At 38.3% G+C, this 18,715-nt stretch overlaps 1 protein-coding gene across 1 annotated transcript in view; it reads left to right on the top strand.

Moving 5' to 3' along the window:
• LOC134815651 (rap1 GTPase-GDP dissociation stimulator 1-B-like) overlaps positions 1-15,274 on the top strand; it is a 42,927-nt gene extending 27,653 nt beyond the window's left edge. Inside the window, exons 11-15 of the mRNA XM_063824205.1 lie at positions 8,056-8,265; positions 11,565-11,684; positions 12,178-12,270; positions 13,580-13,701; positions 14,269-15,274. Coding sequence (XP_063680275.1) covers positions 8,056-8,265; positions 11,565-11,684; positions 12,178-12,270; positions 13,580-13,701; positions 14,269-14,407 — 684 coding nt within the window. The 3' untranslated portion in view covers positions 14,408-15,274. The remainder of the gene's footprint in view (positions 1-8,055; positions 8,266-11,564; positions 11,685-12,177; positions 12,271-13,579; positions 13,702-14,268) is intronic.
• Positions 15,275-18,715: the final 3,441 nt, after the last annotated feature.

Here is an 18,715-nt window from a genome sequence, read left to right as displayed (position 1 = left end):
ACTGATTAGGACTGCTTAGTATTACTTATCGGACCGATGTTATAGTCTCAATACCAGTTATTAACAAAATTACCTTATTAACCTGACTAACGGAATTTCAAGCATTTTGTTACATGCTATGATCACGGAATACTTGATCATTGCCGAAACATTTCCCGGAATTCCTTAAACACGGCCAATTCTTCCAGTCTCTAATACACGGAGTATTAAATTCTTCGGGCTAACTTCATACCTCACATTAGTCCATGGTGTAGTATAATTTTGGATCTTACATTCTTTTAAATTATCACTCAGGATTGTACGCAGTTTACACGCTGCTCTTGTCATTCTCACTGTGCATGATTTCCTTTGCAACAAAGCATGACCATTATAAGTTCATGAATCTACTTATAAAGGAGTCAGCTGAACAAAGAGTGCGGAATTTGATCCAATTCGTATCTTAATTGATCATTAGATTATGGTCTAGAATGCATTCAAGTCTCCAAAATTATATGCATGGCCTCTGAGAGTGTTTCTGGTGAGCGTTGAAGCTTCAAAATCAACAGATGAGCGGAAGACAGCAATAATTTGAAAATATTTTGTTATTATGAACCTGCCAGCTGCCTACAGTGCAGATGTAAATATTCTATGTTCTATGTACTGATAAAGCCAATCTATGGACCAGTTTGTAACATTGAGCAATCCAAAGCAATCAAATACCCGTGTAGATTGTACTCTATACTGCCCTATAAGGCATGTTTCATGGCAGATGGGTAACAGTTAAAAGTCTCTTAACTCTTAGACACAACTTCATTAAACTGTTCTAATACTCAAATATATTATATCCTACCGGTTACAACTTTAAAACTTGTCAAATCGAAGAACATAAAGTTATTATCATCATTACACACATTTCTTTCTGTAGTACGTTTGTCCACTCTTATCTGTATGTAGATAACAGCTAAATTGCATGTGCTTGTGACGTGGACTGTGGTAACTAACTACGACTGACAGACTGAGGCTAGGCGGTACGGGAATCAGAACCGTCCAATTACATAAAGCTGCCACAAACTTTCCAGTAAAGTAAGTTTTTGATAATGGAACCTGAACCAAAACGGCTAGGGGGATTCTCAGCGCTGACCAGCCTAGAGCTAGTCGACAAGCTAGATGAAGATCAGATAATGAGGGAGAGCAACCTTATTTTGAATCCTGAATTTATCAAGAATCTGCCACGTAAAACTCGTAGTAAAAAGGACATTGACGAAGCTCGTGTGGCCCTAAGAGAGCATTTCCAACAATTTATTGGCGAAGAACAAGATTCTTTATTTAACTTGTTATCTAATTGTGTTGAAAACTTAACTGAAATCATTACGAGGCACACGGAGGACGCTAGTAAGCAGTTGAAAGGACTTCAAAAAGACATTGGCCAAACTCTCAGTTCAACAACTACCACAGCTATTCAACCACCCTGCAGCCCTCAGCAGACGCCTATCCCCCCACCGCCCAGCCAACGACTACACAGCCAAGGACTACACGGTAACTCGACAAACTTAGGTACACTACCGTTTGAGACACTTGATGGTGCACATTTTGACACATTTACGAGTTCTGCGCTGAACGATGACGTAACTTATGACCGTACTTTTCCTAATAGACGTGTTGCCTACTATGGTCAGTTCTCATATCGCTATTCCGGCGGTTCCCATCATGCTAGAGACATTTCAAAATCGTCATATTTGAGTGAAATTGCTAATGTTCTTAAGACCGAATATCCAGATCTTAATTTCAACTCAGCCATGGTCACCTCATACGATTCTCCCCGCTCCTGCATTCCACCCCACTCAGACAACGAACCCAGTATCAGTAGGGATAGTAACATCATCACTCTGTCACTCGGCTGTCCTAGAGAAGTGGTATTTCGGAGGAAGATCCCTGGAGAGTACAAGAAGGAGACATTCACAGCTACTCATGGTTCTCTCTATACCATGTCCAGACAAAGCCAGGATGAATGGGATCACTCCGTTCCAGGAATCCCTGAAGAGAAATTTGAGGGGCCCCGATTGAGCATTACCTTCAGACTGCTAGAGGACCCCGGTACAGTCAAGAAGAGCAGACGTCCCCAACGAGGCTCCTTGTCGTCAGGCCTATCATCACCACACAAGGACCACCCAACACCGAAACGACTTCGGCGAGTTCTTATACTGTCTGACTCCAAGAACCGTACATTCGACTGCTCTCTCCTCAAAGAGCCGATCATTGCGTTCAGAGAAGATCTCTTCCATCTGAGAGACTTAGCACAACACCAAGCCTCAATAGAACAATCTGATCTAGTCCTCATCAGTGCCGGAGTGAACGACCTCAGATTCGGTCATGCTGATCCTATGACCCTGCATGACCACCTAAAATATTTCATAAGTCACTCTGGCACTCAATTCATCTTCGACGCCATATCACCAGTCAACTTGAATGCAGACCCTTACCATGAGCTGAATGACAGTATTAACAACCTGAACGAGCTGCTTGTTCATCTCTCACTACGCTCGCCCAACTTTCTTTTGTTTGACAATTTGAATTTCGGTTTGCCCCACCTTGCACGGGATGGCCTACATTTAAATAACACTGGCAAATCTGTTCTCACGACATGCTGGATAAATTTGATTTTACTGAGCTTAGGATTTCGTAAAGGATCACTACCTCTAAGACGTCCATTTTTAGATATATGTAACAACTATATGAATAGTTGCGGTTTCGGCTGAGAGTTAAACACATACAACTACTATGATCAATTTGTAAAAGGACTGATCTGCAATCATATTTCAAATTAAGCCAACGTAGCATAACATTTTCAAAACACGTCGAATACTAATATTATCGCAACTCACTTACACCTGTCACAACATTTCGCCTTATCAGTAATCTCGGCTTTACACTTATCAGTCATTCTAATTACAGTCCCTTAATCGCATCGTTTAATACTCCATTTATAAAACAAAATACGAGGCCTACTGTATATTATTACATCTCATTACATTGTACACATGATACAGAAAACGAAAAATCACATCGACAATCTACCCAACTACCGACTTCTGACAGACTATGACTGATCCACAGTCCGTGCGCCCCTCGCATTAGTCAATCTTTTCTGTTATTTATTATCAAATTCTTTAAGAGAACTAGTTGCATAGCCTGTTGATTTTGAGCAGATAATAATCTGTAGTTTTTAAGTAGTAAATAGGCCCAACCGTCACGATCTTGTCTTGCACACAGAACTGAAAGTTCTTGCAAACGGATCTGACCAGCCTACTGTCTACACCCATCAGATTATTTATTAATATCAATTTTTCTTTATTCAGTTTTTATTTCATTTATTTAATCTGTTTTCAACTCTTACTTTATTCTGTCACTGAAAGTGGAGGGAAGTAATCATAGGCAACACGGCTCACAGCCCAATTGCGACAAATGCTATGTTCGTATCCCTAAAAGTTCTCCTGACCTAATTTGTGACCTATGTGCTGAACGTAAACATTTAAAATGCCAGAAACTATCAAAAAACGATGCCCGGCACATTATAAATTCTGGGAACCCATGGTTCTGCTACGAATGCATAAGCTCAATTCTCCCAATCAATGCCTCTGATGTCCCGACGAATAAAAAAAGTAGTGTTAACAAGACTAATTTTAAAACAAAGTGCATGGCCTGTAACGGGTTTTGTTATTCTAGATTAAACATTAGGTTTTGTCCATGGTGCGATGAGTACATTCATAAAAAGTGTTTTAGAGATAATTTAGGCTGCATAAAGTGCTGTGAGTCGTTAATCCCAGGTTATTATGTGACATCTTATGATCTTTTTATGGACTGTAGCAGCCGAATCACTGCTCTTTTCAATCCATACGACCGCTCACATGGTTTAGATTTGATTGGTAACGCTTTAGATCAGGATAACGATGAAAGTTACCAATACTGGAACGAAATCAGCGATATATTAACCAATTGTAAGTATCAGCAGCCATCGAACATTAAAAGTTCCTCCCGTGATGAACTGAAAGTGTTTTCTCTTAATGTGCGATCATTAGTAAAGAACATCACATACTTCCGTGAAGAAATCGACAGTTATACTAAGTATGACGTTTTGTGTCTTAACGAAACCAATTTGAAGTTAGATAAATTACCAAACGGAATCTCCGACATTAAAATTGAAGGGTTTCACGAGCCTATTGTTCAGGAACCATTACGCAAATCAGGAAAAGGTGGTGGCCTTGTAATTTACATTAATAAGAGGGTTTGTGATCCCGAAAATATAGAAAATCTTAAGGCAACCACAGATCCCGATGACACGTGCGCTGAATTTCAATTAGTTAAGGTGCATAATTGCAAAGGCACAAACCAAACAAAAGTATTGATAAACTTTTACAGGTCCCCATCTAAAGGTACTCAGAACTTCTTAAATTCTTTGGAAAAGGTGCTACGAGGTCTAGATAGACATTCTCGCAAGCATATCATGTTTTTTGGAGACGCGAACATTGATCTTATAAAATTCAAAACTGATATTTCTGGACAGAACCTCATAGACCTCCTTGCCAAGTATGGATTTGTTCAGACGGTTTCAAGGCCGACACGAGTCACCGATCATAGTGCTACCTTAATTGATCATGTCTACACAAATAATATAAGTAACACAATAAGCAGTAACGTTGTAACGGTGGATTTATCGGATCATCTTGCTATCGTTACCACTTTTAAACTAAGTAACTCTTCGCAACAACATCTCAGGCTACCCACTAACACACAACCTAAACTTAGTTATGAAACACGTGTCATAAATGAGGCCAACAATGCTGCTTTTAGGGAACTCATCGATGGGGAAACGTGGGACGAGATATTAAGTACAGACGACGCTAGTCTGCAATACGGAAAACTTGCAGATATATACACCAAGCACTATAACACTGCCTATCCACTAAAAATCAATCATATTCGCCGTGAGCACGAGCGTTCTAATACTAAACCCTGGATACTACCCTGGCTTGAAGAAGCATGTGCGCGGAAACAAGAAAGTTATCATAGTAAAGTACTTGAACCTACAATGAATAATATAGAGGCCTATAAAAAGCTAAAACTTTTCTGTAAAAAACATGTCAACATTGCCAAACAACGATACTATAAAAAACAATTCGAAAAATACCAGGACTGCTCCAAAAAACAATGGCAAATAATCAACGGTTTACTTGGTAGAAGCAGGAAAACTGAGCAGTTAAGACTCAAAGGTTCGGACGGGTCGATTTTGAGTTCTGAAGATACCGTGGCTGAAAGGTTTAATGACTATTTCTCGAACATTGCTACGAACATCAAAACTCAGATAAGTGCCCGTCAGACCTTTGACCCTGGAGGGTTCCAAGAATATCTGCCCACATCCTGTTCTCAATCAATCTATCTCCAGCCTGCCGAAACGATCGAAATTCAAAGAATTATTATTGGTTTGAAGAACAAAGCGACCCTTGACACAAAAATTGAACCACTAAAAGTAGCCAGTTCCAGCGATAGTTTCCTTGCTATATTAGCAAAAGTTATCAACGAATCCTTAAGTACAGGCATATTTCCACAGGCCCTTAAAATTGCCAAAGTAACTCCCATCCATAAAGGAGGCTCTAAACTTGACGTTGAAAATTATAGACCCATATCTCTCTTAGGTTCCTTCTCAAAAATATACGAAAAACTGATGCACCGACGTGTCTTAGAATTTCTTAACAAAAATAGTTCTTTATTCGAAAATCAGTATGGTTTCCGTCCAGGAAGGTCCTGTGAACATGCTCTTCTTAATGCACAAAGTACAATTTTACACTCTCTTAGCAAAAACCAAATTTCACTACTGCTATTATTAGATTACAGTAAAGCGTTTGACGTCCTGGATCATGCTACACTGCTAAATAAATTACAGCACTACGGCATCCGGGGAATAGCTCTAAAGTGGTTTAAGTCATACCTAAGTGATAGAAGCCAATATGTAGCAATAAACAATTCACATTCGTCCCACAAGCCTATTGTGCATGGTGTTCCACAAGGGAGCATACTAGGTCCCTTACTTTTCGTCATATACATCAACGATCTTCCCGGTATTTCTAACATGATGGTAAAATTCATACTTTATGCAGACGATGCAAATATCATTATTAACGGTTCCAATGTCCAAGAACTAATGCTAAGGGTCAATCAATTAACGGAAACATTATCACGGTGGGTTAATAGCAACGGATTAGCACTAAATCTAAAAAAGACGTGTTATATGATTTTCTCTAAAAAGCGCATAGAACCATCATTGATTAAAGTACAAATAGAAAATACAGTATTAGAACGTAAAACCGAAGCCCGGTTTCTTGGTGTAATTGTAGATGAAAAGCTGAACTGGAGTAACCACATAAAAGCACTGAGGAGCAAGATGTCAAGATTTATTGGGGTGATGTACAGGATAAAACATAAATTGCCAATGAAGGCCCGTTTACAGATTTTCCAAAGTTTTGTTCAGTCCCATTTAAACTTCTGCTCACTTGTCTGGGGATTTGCTTCAAAATCTCTTATAGAATCTCTTTTTGCTAAACAAAAACAAGGTATGAGGGCAGTTATGGCCGGAAATGTGAACTACTACTACAAGGACGGAAAACTGCCAGAGCACACAAAACTAGCATTTAAAGAACACGAGGTCTTAACCGTTCAAGGGGTTATCGTTAAAAACGCACTTATTTTACTGCACAAAGTTCGAAATATGTCTAGTTTGTTACCTAAATCGATTTCAGAACTTTTCCCTCCTAACACACCCAAACAAGGAACGACACACGAACAAAACTTAGACTGGTTATCAATTTACTCACAGACTGACCTGAGATCTAGCATCTTTTATAAAGGCCCAATGCTCGCTATTTCAGAGCATAACACTCGCATTACATGCCCATCCAGTATATTTTCTATCAACATATATAAGAATTCGTCAAAAAAAGTACTACTAGACTTGCAAAGTGCTGGCTGCAACGACGAATGGCCACCATTTTTACTCCACAACCTACCTGGATTACGTAAATCACAAAGAACATAGTCAATAATCACTCAAAACCAAACTCAAACAGCTCAAATTAAACAATCTGAATCAGGACAACATTTCAAACCACCTGCCATTCTAACAGCACATTCCACATTTCCTTATTTCACTGCCACATAGCGCATATCTACACTGATAACACACCTAATTGCGGTGAGGCAGCATCATAAAGTTACTAATATCAAATATGTTTGCAGATCAGGGCCAGTCGACTCGACCAATAAAATTTTAATTGAATAGTTTTAATAGATAACATCACAATTATAATCTGCGTGCCCCTCGGGGATGAATATTTTAACTTATTTCAATTATATGTATATTACTTTTGAGTAAACATTGGCTGGTACTACGGACCAGTCCCCCAATCAATCATTAATTTCTACGGTTAGATCTAGTAATTTGACGTCCGATTTCCCAGCTCATGCCCATCAAATTAAATATGCCCAGAAATAAACTGATAGTATTAGTTATACAATATACACCAGATTTTAAGATCGTGTAATATATTCACCTCTGATATACCAGGTACCTAGTGATCACGTGTTACGCTTAGCGCGCTCATTAAACTTGAATTAAAATCAAGGTTACACGGTACAGTAGGTGTTAAGTACCTTGTCAATGTGAGTGTGGTTGTTTAATTTTAGTTCTGTCAACACTAGGTATTTCTATAATTCTCCTGAGCAGTGAGCTGTATGACCTGTTCTGTAGATGACTTTATCGGGATCACGATTTAGATTTATAGATATAGTTTATAAGTTGTGTCAGGACCCTGATGTTTCAGTTCTGTTGGCTCAATATTTAGATCCTTGTGAAATGTGAATATCTATCAATCATTGACTGAAATAATTTTAATAATATTTGCTTGTCAAGACAAGAAATAAAAGATAACACAGACTGAAGAGGATAAAATTTGTCCTCAGTACTAAATTATTAAAGAATGATTAAAAAGTATAACAGTATAATATAACGTCACGCTATACTCGCAGGTAAAACACGCAGCTCTCTCCGCACTACGCAACCTCTCCATATGCGAGGTAGCCAAGCCCCGTATCCGTCCCCACTTGGAGACGTTGCTAGGCTACGTGTCATGTGACATGCCCATGTTGGTGTTTAAGAGTGTGGGGTGTGTCAGGTGCCTGACCAGGGGAGACTCTGAGATTGCTACTGAGCTCGCTGTTAATCTTACACTTTTACAGGTACAGTTTGTTTGCCATGTTTTTAAGGTTTTGTTGATGATGATTTACAGTTTAGTTATGTTTTATTTATTGAGGATACGTTCGTTTAATTGATTTTTGATTTTTTTTGGTTCTTATTGATGTTTGCTATTATAAGTAACATAGTCCTCTTTTAAACTTATTATATACTACACAGACTTTCTGGAGTAAAAATGCTGTCTTGTCTACAAGTACAAGAAAGCAATAATAACTTCTTTGTGGTTCTTAAGAAGCACATTTCATGCAGTGTGGAGCACCAATTATCTAGTAATTATCACCCAATTAGTAACGATACAAGAACCGGAATATAATGGACAGTTTGAGCCACAATACTCCTCTGTAAGATGAAAGATTCTCCTAATAACTGTAAATATTTCGTTATTCTACACTAACTTATATAAAAGTCAATTCCTACACACGCTTTGGCATTAAATAGAAAACGTTGATGTATTTTTCTACACTTGAAACGTTATGTTAATGTATAACTATTACATTGTACAATAGTTGCATTTGGTGTATCTAAATACTAGCTTGAGTAGCACATTTAAATGTAGAATGTAGATAACATTGTTACTCGCCTTAGTTAGGATCTAACCAAGTTAAGAGTCGATCTACTCTACCGCAAGACGTGCCTTCACAGATTGTTCCGTGCCTTCGAATTTAGCTTGAGATTAGTTCGAGATTGGGTCGAGATTAGGTTGATTAGGTTGAGTGTTATCACCAGCAGTAAATAAATTTTAATCTAGTTTATTTCCTGAATCCATTGAACCATTTGTCAGATTACTATGGAATATGGATCGCATAAGACACGATAATCATCAATTTATGCTATACAAAATGTTTATGGAATGACTGCCAGCAGATTTACCTCATGAGTCATGACTAGTTGTGTTACTAAAATCAATGTATTACACATATTTTCATAATAAGTTAGGACTTGCAGTTATAACGAGTAATTACTAACGACTACTAGTTCATTGCTTACTATACGTGTTACAGTGTCAGGTATACACAGCACATAAATAAACACTTCCCTTTATTTTACTGTCACAATTTATATCATTTACTGTTTTATATATCAGTAAAGCCAGTAGCTCATACGTACCATGTAGGAACTGTGAACCCACATGTACAGAAAGACGACGGATCGGCAGATAATCTGCGAGGAAAGTTTTGAGGAAATTTAAAATTAGGTACAAAAGAGATTTTTAGAACATCTGACCTTTTTTATAATTCTTTCTTTTTAAGGGCATAATTTTTATGGAAAAGCACTGATCTGCGAGGAAATTTAAAACGAACCGTTAAATAATCACGCCGCGCTGCACGTGCATGTACTGCTATAATAAGATAACAAAAGGTGGATCTGATTTGTTAAAATAACAATAGTAGGTTGTATCCGGGCGGAACATAGTGTGTACAGTGTACAGTGTGGGTAGCAGCTAGTACAGTTATTTAAATAATAATAACTTAATATATTATACGCATCATGGAAATTGTGGTCGTGTGCAATGAGCATGGAGCTATCGTGGAGACTCGGTTATATGGCAGAAGTTATGAGGTACGACACTTTGTCAAACAGAGCTCATGTATTATATAGTAACGGGTTAAAGGTAACTAGGTATATTAACAATAGGAGCCTTATAGGTAGATAATACAGGATACTGAATTGGTAATAATTAATATAATAGAGGCTAGGGTTAGTGGTGTTCATAGCAGAAAATGCTGTTCCTCCAATACAATGGTTATATTATTATTATCCTGTAGTAGCGCCCTTCAGCCGCTGATTTGCTGATCAGGCCAGTAGAATAGATCAGGCTACTAGTGGAATTCGCTACAGTGAGGGCCCAACTATAAATGTTAGTGTACGATAGTTAGCCAGCTATTTGGGACTCTAATTTAACAAGGAGCTTACAGTTCACGTGGCTGTGCCAGGATAGATCTTAGAATTACAAGAAGATTATTAATATAATACATACATATATAAAAGAATGGAGTATCTTACCTGAGAAGATAATATTTTGTGGAGGCTTTTACATGTTTTAGTTATTCAAATACAAACTGCTGTTTATTCACCTCATTAACATCATTTCACAGGTCATTTATTTCACCACATGTCACAGAAATTAGATACACGAGGTGCTGTGGCCTGTGAGTGGCTATTGAGTTTATGTTTCTGAATTTTCTTAAATAAAGACCTGGAAAGATGGTAGTACGTGGGAAATTTGAGTCTGAGTATATATTCCACGTCCCTGTCTAAATTCTTTTTTGTTGGGGAGTGGCCCGAAGTTCCAGCCAATGTTTACTCAAAATATTGTATATAATATATAATATGACATAATTTATCTATCTTAATATAACGAAACATACCTGAGCGCAGTTAAAGTGGCCTTTAGGATTCTCTCATCTTTGTGATAACTTGTGAAAGATAGAGTGCTAGTGCCTACTATTTAGTACCTACTATTGCTTATTACAGTACCTAATGATATACAGTGCCTAGTATAGAAGTGCCTATTACAGCGCCTACTTGTCTACAATATGTTTCAGTATACACCCACAGTTTACCAAATACTCACGCCTCTAATTCTGAATATATAATCAACTATTCCGTTCTTTTATTAGAACCAGCACATTGCACAATCAGTGCATCTAGATGCATCTCTCATCGGCCTCTTTTGATCTGGTGGTTCTAATTAATTAGCAGAAAATTGCATTTATCATCGCTAAGGTAGCGGTTCAGTTCATTTTCAGGGAAATTTATAGTCTGCTACTGTTATCATATAGATAGCTATAATCGTAGGGCTATTGGTTGCTTTTATACCGCTGGATACTGGAATAGTGGATAATATACAATGAACTGTAAGCGTAGTTAGCAATCAGGAGCGAGAGTTGGTGTTATTTTCAAGATTGTAAGATTGAATTGTGAACCTACAAAGAATTGTAAGCATATTTTACAATCATGGGTTGATGTTATTGTCAATATTGTAAGATTATATGAATTCGTTCAAACATCTGTGCAGATACGAATGCATGTATTACTAGACTCATTTACCCTCAGATTACCCTCGGATTAACACCACTATTAACCACTATTAACCACTATTAACCACTTTAACACCACTATTTACCACTATTTACCACTGTTAACCACTGTTAACCACTGTTAACCACTATTAACCACTATTAACCACTGTTAACCACTTTAACACCACTATTAACCACTATTAACCACTATTAACCACTATTAACCACTATTAACCACTTTAACACCACTATTATTCCAGACTCTAGTTGGACTGGTAGACAAGTACAAGTATCACAACGGTATCCAGGGAGAAGTACCCCGCCTCATCAGTACTCTGATCGTAGAGGGAAAACACAACCCTCAAACTATCACACAAATGGTTACTTTCTCTTTACCTCATTTGTTAATAATAAATCAGTTTTTAACAATTTATTTATCTATTTATTTATATGTCGTAGCTGTTTGAAGTGTCCGACGACAAAAAATGAAAAGGTCAGAATATTTCGCGAGACATTTCTGATGGCGGTTCTTAGATGTGTGATCATTCGCGCGTCACGTTGGGGTCATTAGTATTTAACAATATGATCAGACAACATATGGAACCCAGAAATTACACGATTTCAACATAATATGATGTCATTATGAGATGTTTTGTGTATAATATTACCTTTTAAAGATGCCTAGCATCAATCATCATGTTCATGAGATTTGTTTTGAATTGCGAAAATAAATCATAAAGAATAAATTCGTTAGCTCATGACATTTGAGCATTTGTAGATATTTAATATTTATACATTAATTAAAATGCTAGCCAGAGAGCTTCTTGTTGGCGTAATGTATTTTTGAAAGCATTTACATATTCAATTTTGCAGATTGAATGTAAGATTATGCCGCTAATATTGCAAATGACAACGACTAAAGAATTCCCTCAAATCCAAGTCGAAGGCTGGCTCGCTATTCAAAAGGTAAATGATTGTTCATGTTGTAGGATTGTAATATTATGTTAAATCACATACCACAATACAAATGGTGAATCACTCTAAATTCCTAGCTACCATCTGCATCCATTTAAAACGGGTTCACTTTTCTGAAATGGCCTAATTGCGCGTACGTAACTTTTCGCACCTGTCACATCTCTTTGGAACGTGGTGAGCATGTAATTATAGATTGCAGGTGTTCAGACTCTTTGGAATCTAGTGGGACCACTAATCGTCCAGGGGCGAGATTCAGCGATTCTGGCCAAGAGGCTGAGATTAGTTACTTCCATTCTAACTCTTAGGTTCAGAGTCAAGAACAACTGACCCATGCACCAAACCTGGTGAGAAGAAGAAAGGCAGACCCTGCCAAACTTGTCACCTTGTTAGTGGCAATTCCATGGTCTCCAATAATGGACACTCAGTCAGAACTCAAGGTGGTAACTGTAAGACACGCAACATTGTGTACGGCGCGACATGCAAACTTTGTACTGTTAATAACGTATACGTGGGAAAAACAGTCACCAGCCTCAGCCAACGTGTGAATGGTCATCGCAGTAAATATTATGAGATTTTAGAGGCGAGTAGTAAGGGGAATGTTGAGAGCCACAGAGATTTTGATGACGAGAATGTTTTAGGGGCACATCTTTTTTCAGTTCATAATTTGAGGGAGAGATCTGTTTTCAATGAAAGTTTCCATTTTGATATTTTGTGTTCTACATCCCCAGATAATATTAGAAAGTCAGAACAGTTTTATATTAACAAATTGAAGACACTTTATCCGTTTGGCCTGAACAATGTGAATTCCGTTTCTGGAAGTTAATTTTTCATGGTGTCCCGAATTTTATTTTTAAATCGTCCATTTTTTGTTTATATATGCAGTCTATCAATTTTTGAATTGCGTCTTTTTGATTTAATGAACTACTGCAGACTCCACATTATTATAGTATATGCGATTAATTTTGTTCCGATTTTAAACTATTCCATTTTTACGAGATGCTAAATTAATTTTTTGATAATTTTTTGAGAATTTTTTGAGACTTTACTACATTTTTGATGAGAATTTTTGACATTTTCAAACTAACCATTGATATTCTCAGATTATGTGACTGATTAAATGCTGAAGATAAAAGAAATATATTCATTTTGCTAAGATTATGTTTGCGTTTCATTGCTCAACAGCTGTTCGAAGGATCAAATATAAGATTACCATTCTAATATGAACTGTATAATTGTGATAGGTAGCAATACTACATACTATAAAACAGATCAGATAACCAGATTGTGATTATTACCACAGATAATACACACGCAAGGAGACGGCTCCTCTCTTGTCTCTGAGAAAGTTCTAAAGTTTTGTGAGGGCTCCCTGACCGACGATACTAATCCTAACGTTCGAATACTCGCGCTTAACATCATCAGGTATTAATTAATTATACATAATATTCCCAATATTAAATAAAAACAATTAAAAAGTTAAAATCAGCAGTTGTTTTCAATTGTTTAGTAAGATAGTGTGCCATTCAATTGATTATTTATTATTCTACCTCGGAATCTTAGCTTACGACAAAAAATGTTGTCAGAGTTATCAGTGATGTTTATTTTCAGGAATTCTACATTTTTAGAAAAGGACGATCATATTTATTTTGACATAAATAAATAACGTTTATACCATAAAAACTGAGATATGATAGTAATTTATAAAGTCATTGAAGTGTGATCTACAGCTGGTGTTACCAGACATCCCACAACTATGAACCTATTTAAAAACAACAGATGTTATATCAATCATTAAGTAAAACTGCACGTTATACCACTATTATATCGGTGTGACATTTAATATGTTTAAATATTCCAAATATAATGATATTTTCGTCTCGCAAAATTTGATATTCAGTTCCCGTCACATGTGTCGTGGCGGGGTTTATTTTAACTTTTTAGACTATCCAATTCCATGGAACATGGTGGATTATAAATAACCTCTCTCAGATTGCTGAGTAGCAGTATTACAAAGGAAGAAGATCTGCACGAAATAACAGAACATTTGAACCGACTGGCGGTATCCAACGCCGACCTCCCTGCCAAGCAACTGGCTACGGAAATAAAACAGTCCAAACCGTTCAACTGACATAATCTTCTACATTCTAAACTCTAGGATCATTAACCATTTCAATTTAAAGTGGGCACATTTCGAGGAGTGTTAGTTAAGTGTGGATTGTTTTTTAAGTAAAATTATTTTCTCTCCTTGTAAAAATGCCTGTCCTATCAGTAGTGCATGGCAAGCAATTAGGTCTGGGGTTTAACCATATTGTAATTTTGTTTTGAAAACCTTGACTAGGTGGCGTAAATACTCTTCTAAAAAAGAAGAAATTTTCGTCACCTGTAGTGAACTCTGTCAATCGGGCGATTTTTTACTTAATCCAACATCCATGCCCCAATCAATTATTTCATTTTACACTTTTCGTGAGAATAACTGTCATTGAACAGTCGGCTACTTTGTGTTCCACCCATATTATATTTTGCTGTGCGAGTTGAAGCAGTCTGACTGTCTAACCTTAGCAGTGGGATAGATAATGGATTCTGCTTTAAGATCATTTTAGATATTAACTATGTCAATCAATTTTGTGGCGTGTAGATTTAACGAAGAAATATCATTTTTGTCCTTAGCATTCAAAGTTAATCAATGACTGTACGTTTGATTTTTCATATCACCCGAAATACAGGAATCTTTTTTATTTTTCGGGCTTGATCGATTATTTAAATATTTGTGTGCTATGGATACCAATCTAATGATTGTTTTGGAAAGTTAACTTGATTAAAGATTTATTTTTCTCAAATTAATCGATATTTTACCCTTCTAAATGCTGACTGACGTTCCCTTTTTTCGTGGAATAGTTAAATTATCTACGCGAATTTAGTGCTGCAACTGTAGATTGATTTGGTATTCCGTATTGAGAAGTTTTGATGTATTGTGTAAAATCTTTATTTGTCATAATTTGCTGTGTTCTTTGTTAAGTTGGTTAATTCCCCCTCAGTGGAGCTCTCAGTAACGACCATGCGCACTCCCCCAACTGCAAATAATTTAAAAGTCGACATTCTGATCAAATTGACGAGGAACAAAGCTTCATTCCGTATTGCAGTAAATTATTAAACTTCACGACGAGAACTTGTGGAAATTAAAATGAAAGGGTCTACCGATACCTATATTGGAAGGCGCATTGTCATTTCTGTGATCGTATATGCGCAACTCGCGGTTTATTACGCGCGCGCGCACGCGGCCCAGGCCAGCCGGCGCGCATGGTCGATTCGGCCGGTTATATAATATTACTGGTTAGGACGATCGAATATCGATCTACCTGCTATCGTTTCGACAGGTAAAGCCTTGATTGACGATGCCAACCCTTCCAGATCGTTGCTCGGCGAAGCAGAACATTACGATCTCCTCAGAAGCGAAGCAAGAATGATAGTTCGCGTCGAAGCGGCGACGTCCTCCAAGTTAAGATTTGGAAAAATTGCCAAAAGTTCGCACGTGCATTATGACGCCACGACAGTCTTTAAACCTGGATCAGTGCCATGCCAAGGATTTACACCTGCACGTGCAATTAGGTTGAAGATTCATAAATTAATTTTGGCCGGCCGCCAAAACACAAAATTATTTTGCACGTGCAAGACAGTATAAATACAATGCGTTTAGATCATACCTTTCATTTAAATTTTTTGTAATGCTTTTCGGAAGTAAGGATTGCACAAGCTAGATGGTCAATACCCATATGAGAGAACGGCAGAAAGAGGGTGTGCGCTGGCAGACCGCCGAACGGAACTGTCGGAAGGGAGCAGTGGATGTCGGATGAGTATCAGTGAGCACTTATTAAGCATTGACAGCTTAAGTTATTCAGTTTGAAAGAAGGTTATCCGTTATAGTTGAATAAAGTGTAAGCAGGCAAGACTCAAGAGCAAGCGTCTGTATTCTGTAAAGTATCGAAGGTGAAGAACGGCCAGGTAGCGCAAACGGCCAGGTAGCGCAGTTGGTTAGCCAGCTTTGCAATCGTGAGGTTGCGGGTTCAAATCCTACTGCCTGCCTGGTCGTGGGGTGAGTGTCGTTGACATTCAGCTAAGGATCGTGAGGGGTCTATGCAGCCCCCCGGTGTACTCAGCCGAATACTCGAGAAATCGGGTGTGAGGGTTAAATGAGGAGCTGCACATGTTGCATGCAGCAAAGTCTCGGGCGAAGAAAGTATGGTACACACTACCTTAACCGTCACTGGCTAAAAACAAATCCTTCGGCTTCCTGTAATTGGCTGGTTGCACTTGTGTAACAATATGGCTGTTGGAAATGGAATACTCCGAAGTAAAATAAGTGTCTAGATAAAAAACTCTGGGTATATTGATGTAAATGTAAGGCTTCGCACCCCCTCTAACGGCCCGGCTACGATGTACGAAGAGATGCAGATCGGTCGAGCAGCGTCTGACAATGGAAAAGGTATTGAAGAAAATGTTGAATGATTGGCTTGAAATGGGAAGCAACATAAATCAATGAAAGCTACGACACCCTTATGAAAGCTACGACACCCTTATTAAAGGATGACCCTTGCCAGTGAATTTAACAACGCCAACGCTATTTATAGCGTTGGCGTTGTTAAATTATTATAACGATCACAAAGAAAGAGCCACTAACCACTTTGCACTTATTCGTATTTCTTGGAAGGTATATATAGAAATATAGAACTCCACTAGCTCGACCTTCACCGAGAAGTTTCACAACGAACAGGTGAACAAGCTGTCAAGGAATTAAAGTTAAACAAAGAGCGGAATAAACCTTGTTTCGGATTCTAAAAGAGCACCATAACAAAGGGCAAAGGCACTGCAAAACTTGAGAACATTGAACTGCAGGCAAACATAACCTTCTATTCAGAAACCCAAATTGGAAGTTTCTGCGGCCCGACGGATTGAAAGTCTTTTAGCAACGCCCGTGTGAAAGTCAACAGCAACAAAAAAGGTAAAATCCAGTTTCGTTCTTTAAAAATGCTTTTCTGGTATTGTATTTATACAAGTACAACACGGCCTGTAGCTGTCCTGGCTCATATCCTTTCCACTTTCTTTCTGTATTTTTCCTCCTTATTATATCCGGCTAACCGGCTTAGTGCCTACCTGGCTATTTTCTACAATTCTTTCTGCCTACCTGACTTCGTGCTTAACTGGTTATATTTTCATTTTTATTCCTAATTCCTACTTCACTTCGTGCCTATACAGATATTGATAAGCAGGAAGAAAAGTAAACGTAAATAGAAAGGTATACCTTTCTATTTACGTTTACTTTTCTTCCTGCTTATCAATATCTGTATTCGTGACAACTTTGCACTCTTTATACTTTTCTTCTAAAGCGTGGCCTTTATTTGACTACTCTAATTCCTACTAATTACTTGGCTCTTCTTGTATTTTTCTACCGACTTGTCTTCATGCTTACCCGGTTCATTTAATACTTTTCTTCCTGCATATCTAACTCCTTCAATGTGTCCCTTCCTGTTACATCTGGCTTCGTGCTTACCCATGGCTATAATATTTTCTGATTGTCTTTCCGCCTGCCAGGCTTTCCATGCTTAGGTGGCTCTTTCTAAACTCGTTAATCTGCTTTTCTAACTCCGTCGCGATTTCTTATATTGTTCATCCTGCCTACTTGGTTTCTAACATACTCATCTCCGTTTATATTTACCCTCCTGGTGTTCGTGCTTACCTGGCTACCCTCCTGCCTACCTGGCTCCGTGCCTACCTGGTGTTTCTTTCTTTCTTTTGTTTTCCTGCCTACCTGGCTTCGTGCTTACCTGGCTACCCTCCTGCCTACCTGGCTTCGTGCCTACCTGGTGTTTCTTTCTTTCTTTTGTTTTCCTACCTACCTGGCTTCGTGCTTACCTGGCTACCCTCCTGCCTACCTGGCTTCGTGCCTACCTGGTGTTTCTTTCTTTCTTTTGTTATCCTGCCTACCTGGCTACCCTCCTGCCTACCTGGCTTCGTGCCTACCTGGTGTTTCTTTCTATCTTTTGTTTTCCTGCCTACCTGGCTTCGTGCCTACCTGGTGTTTCTTTCTTTCTATTGTTTTCCTGCCTACCTGGCTACCCTCCTGCCTACCTGGCTTCGTGCCTACCTGGTGTTCCTTTCTTTCTTTTGTTTTCCTACCTACCTGGCTTCGTGCTTACCTGGCTACCCTCCTGCCTACCTGGCTTCGTGCCTACCTGGTGTTTCTTTCTTTCTTTTGTTTTCCTGCCTACTTGCCTACCCTCCTGCCTACCTGGCTTAGTGCCTACCTGGTGTTTCTTTTTTCTTTTGTTTTCCCGCCTACCTGGCTTTGTGCTTACCTGGCTACCCTCCTGCCTACCTGAATTAGTGCCTACCTGGTGTTTCTTTCTTTATTTTGTTTTCCTGCCTAACCTGGCTACCCTCC

The sequence above is a fragment of the Bolinopsis microptera genome, chromosome 5 (assembly GCF_026151205.1).
Source record: "Bolinopsis microptera isolate Bmic1 chromosome 5, MBARI_Bmic_1.0, whole genome shotgun sequence".
NCBI lineage: Eukaryota > Metazoa > Ctenophora > Tentaculata > Lobata > Bolinopsidae > Bolinopsis > Bolinopsis microptera.
Note: the sequence above shows the minus strand (reverse complement) of the source record. Positions and strands in the feature narration are given on the sequence as shown.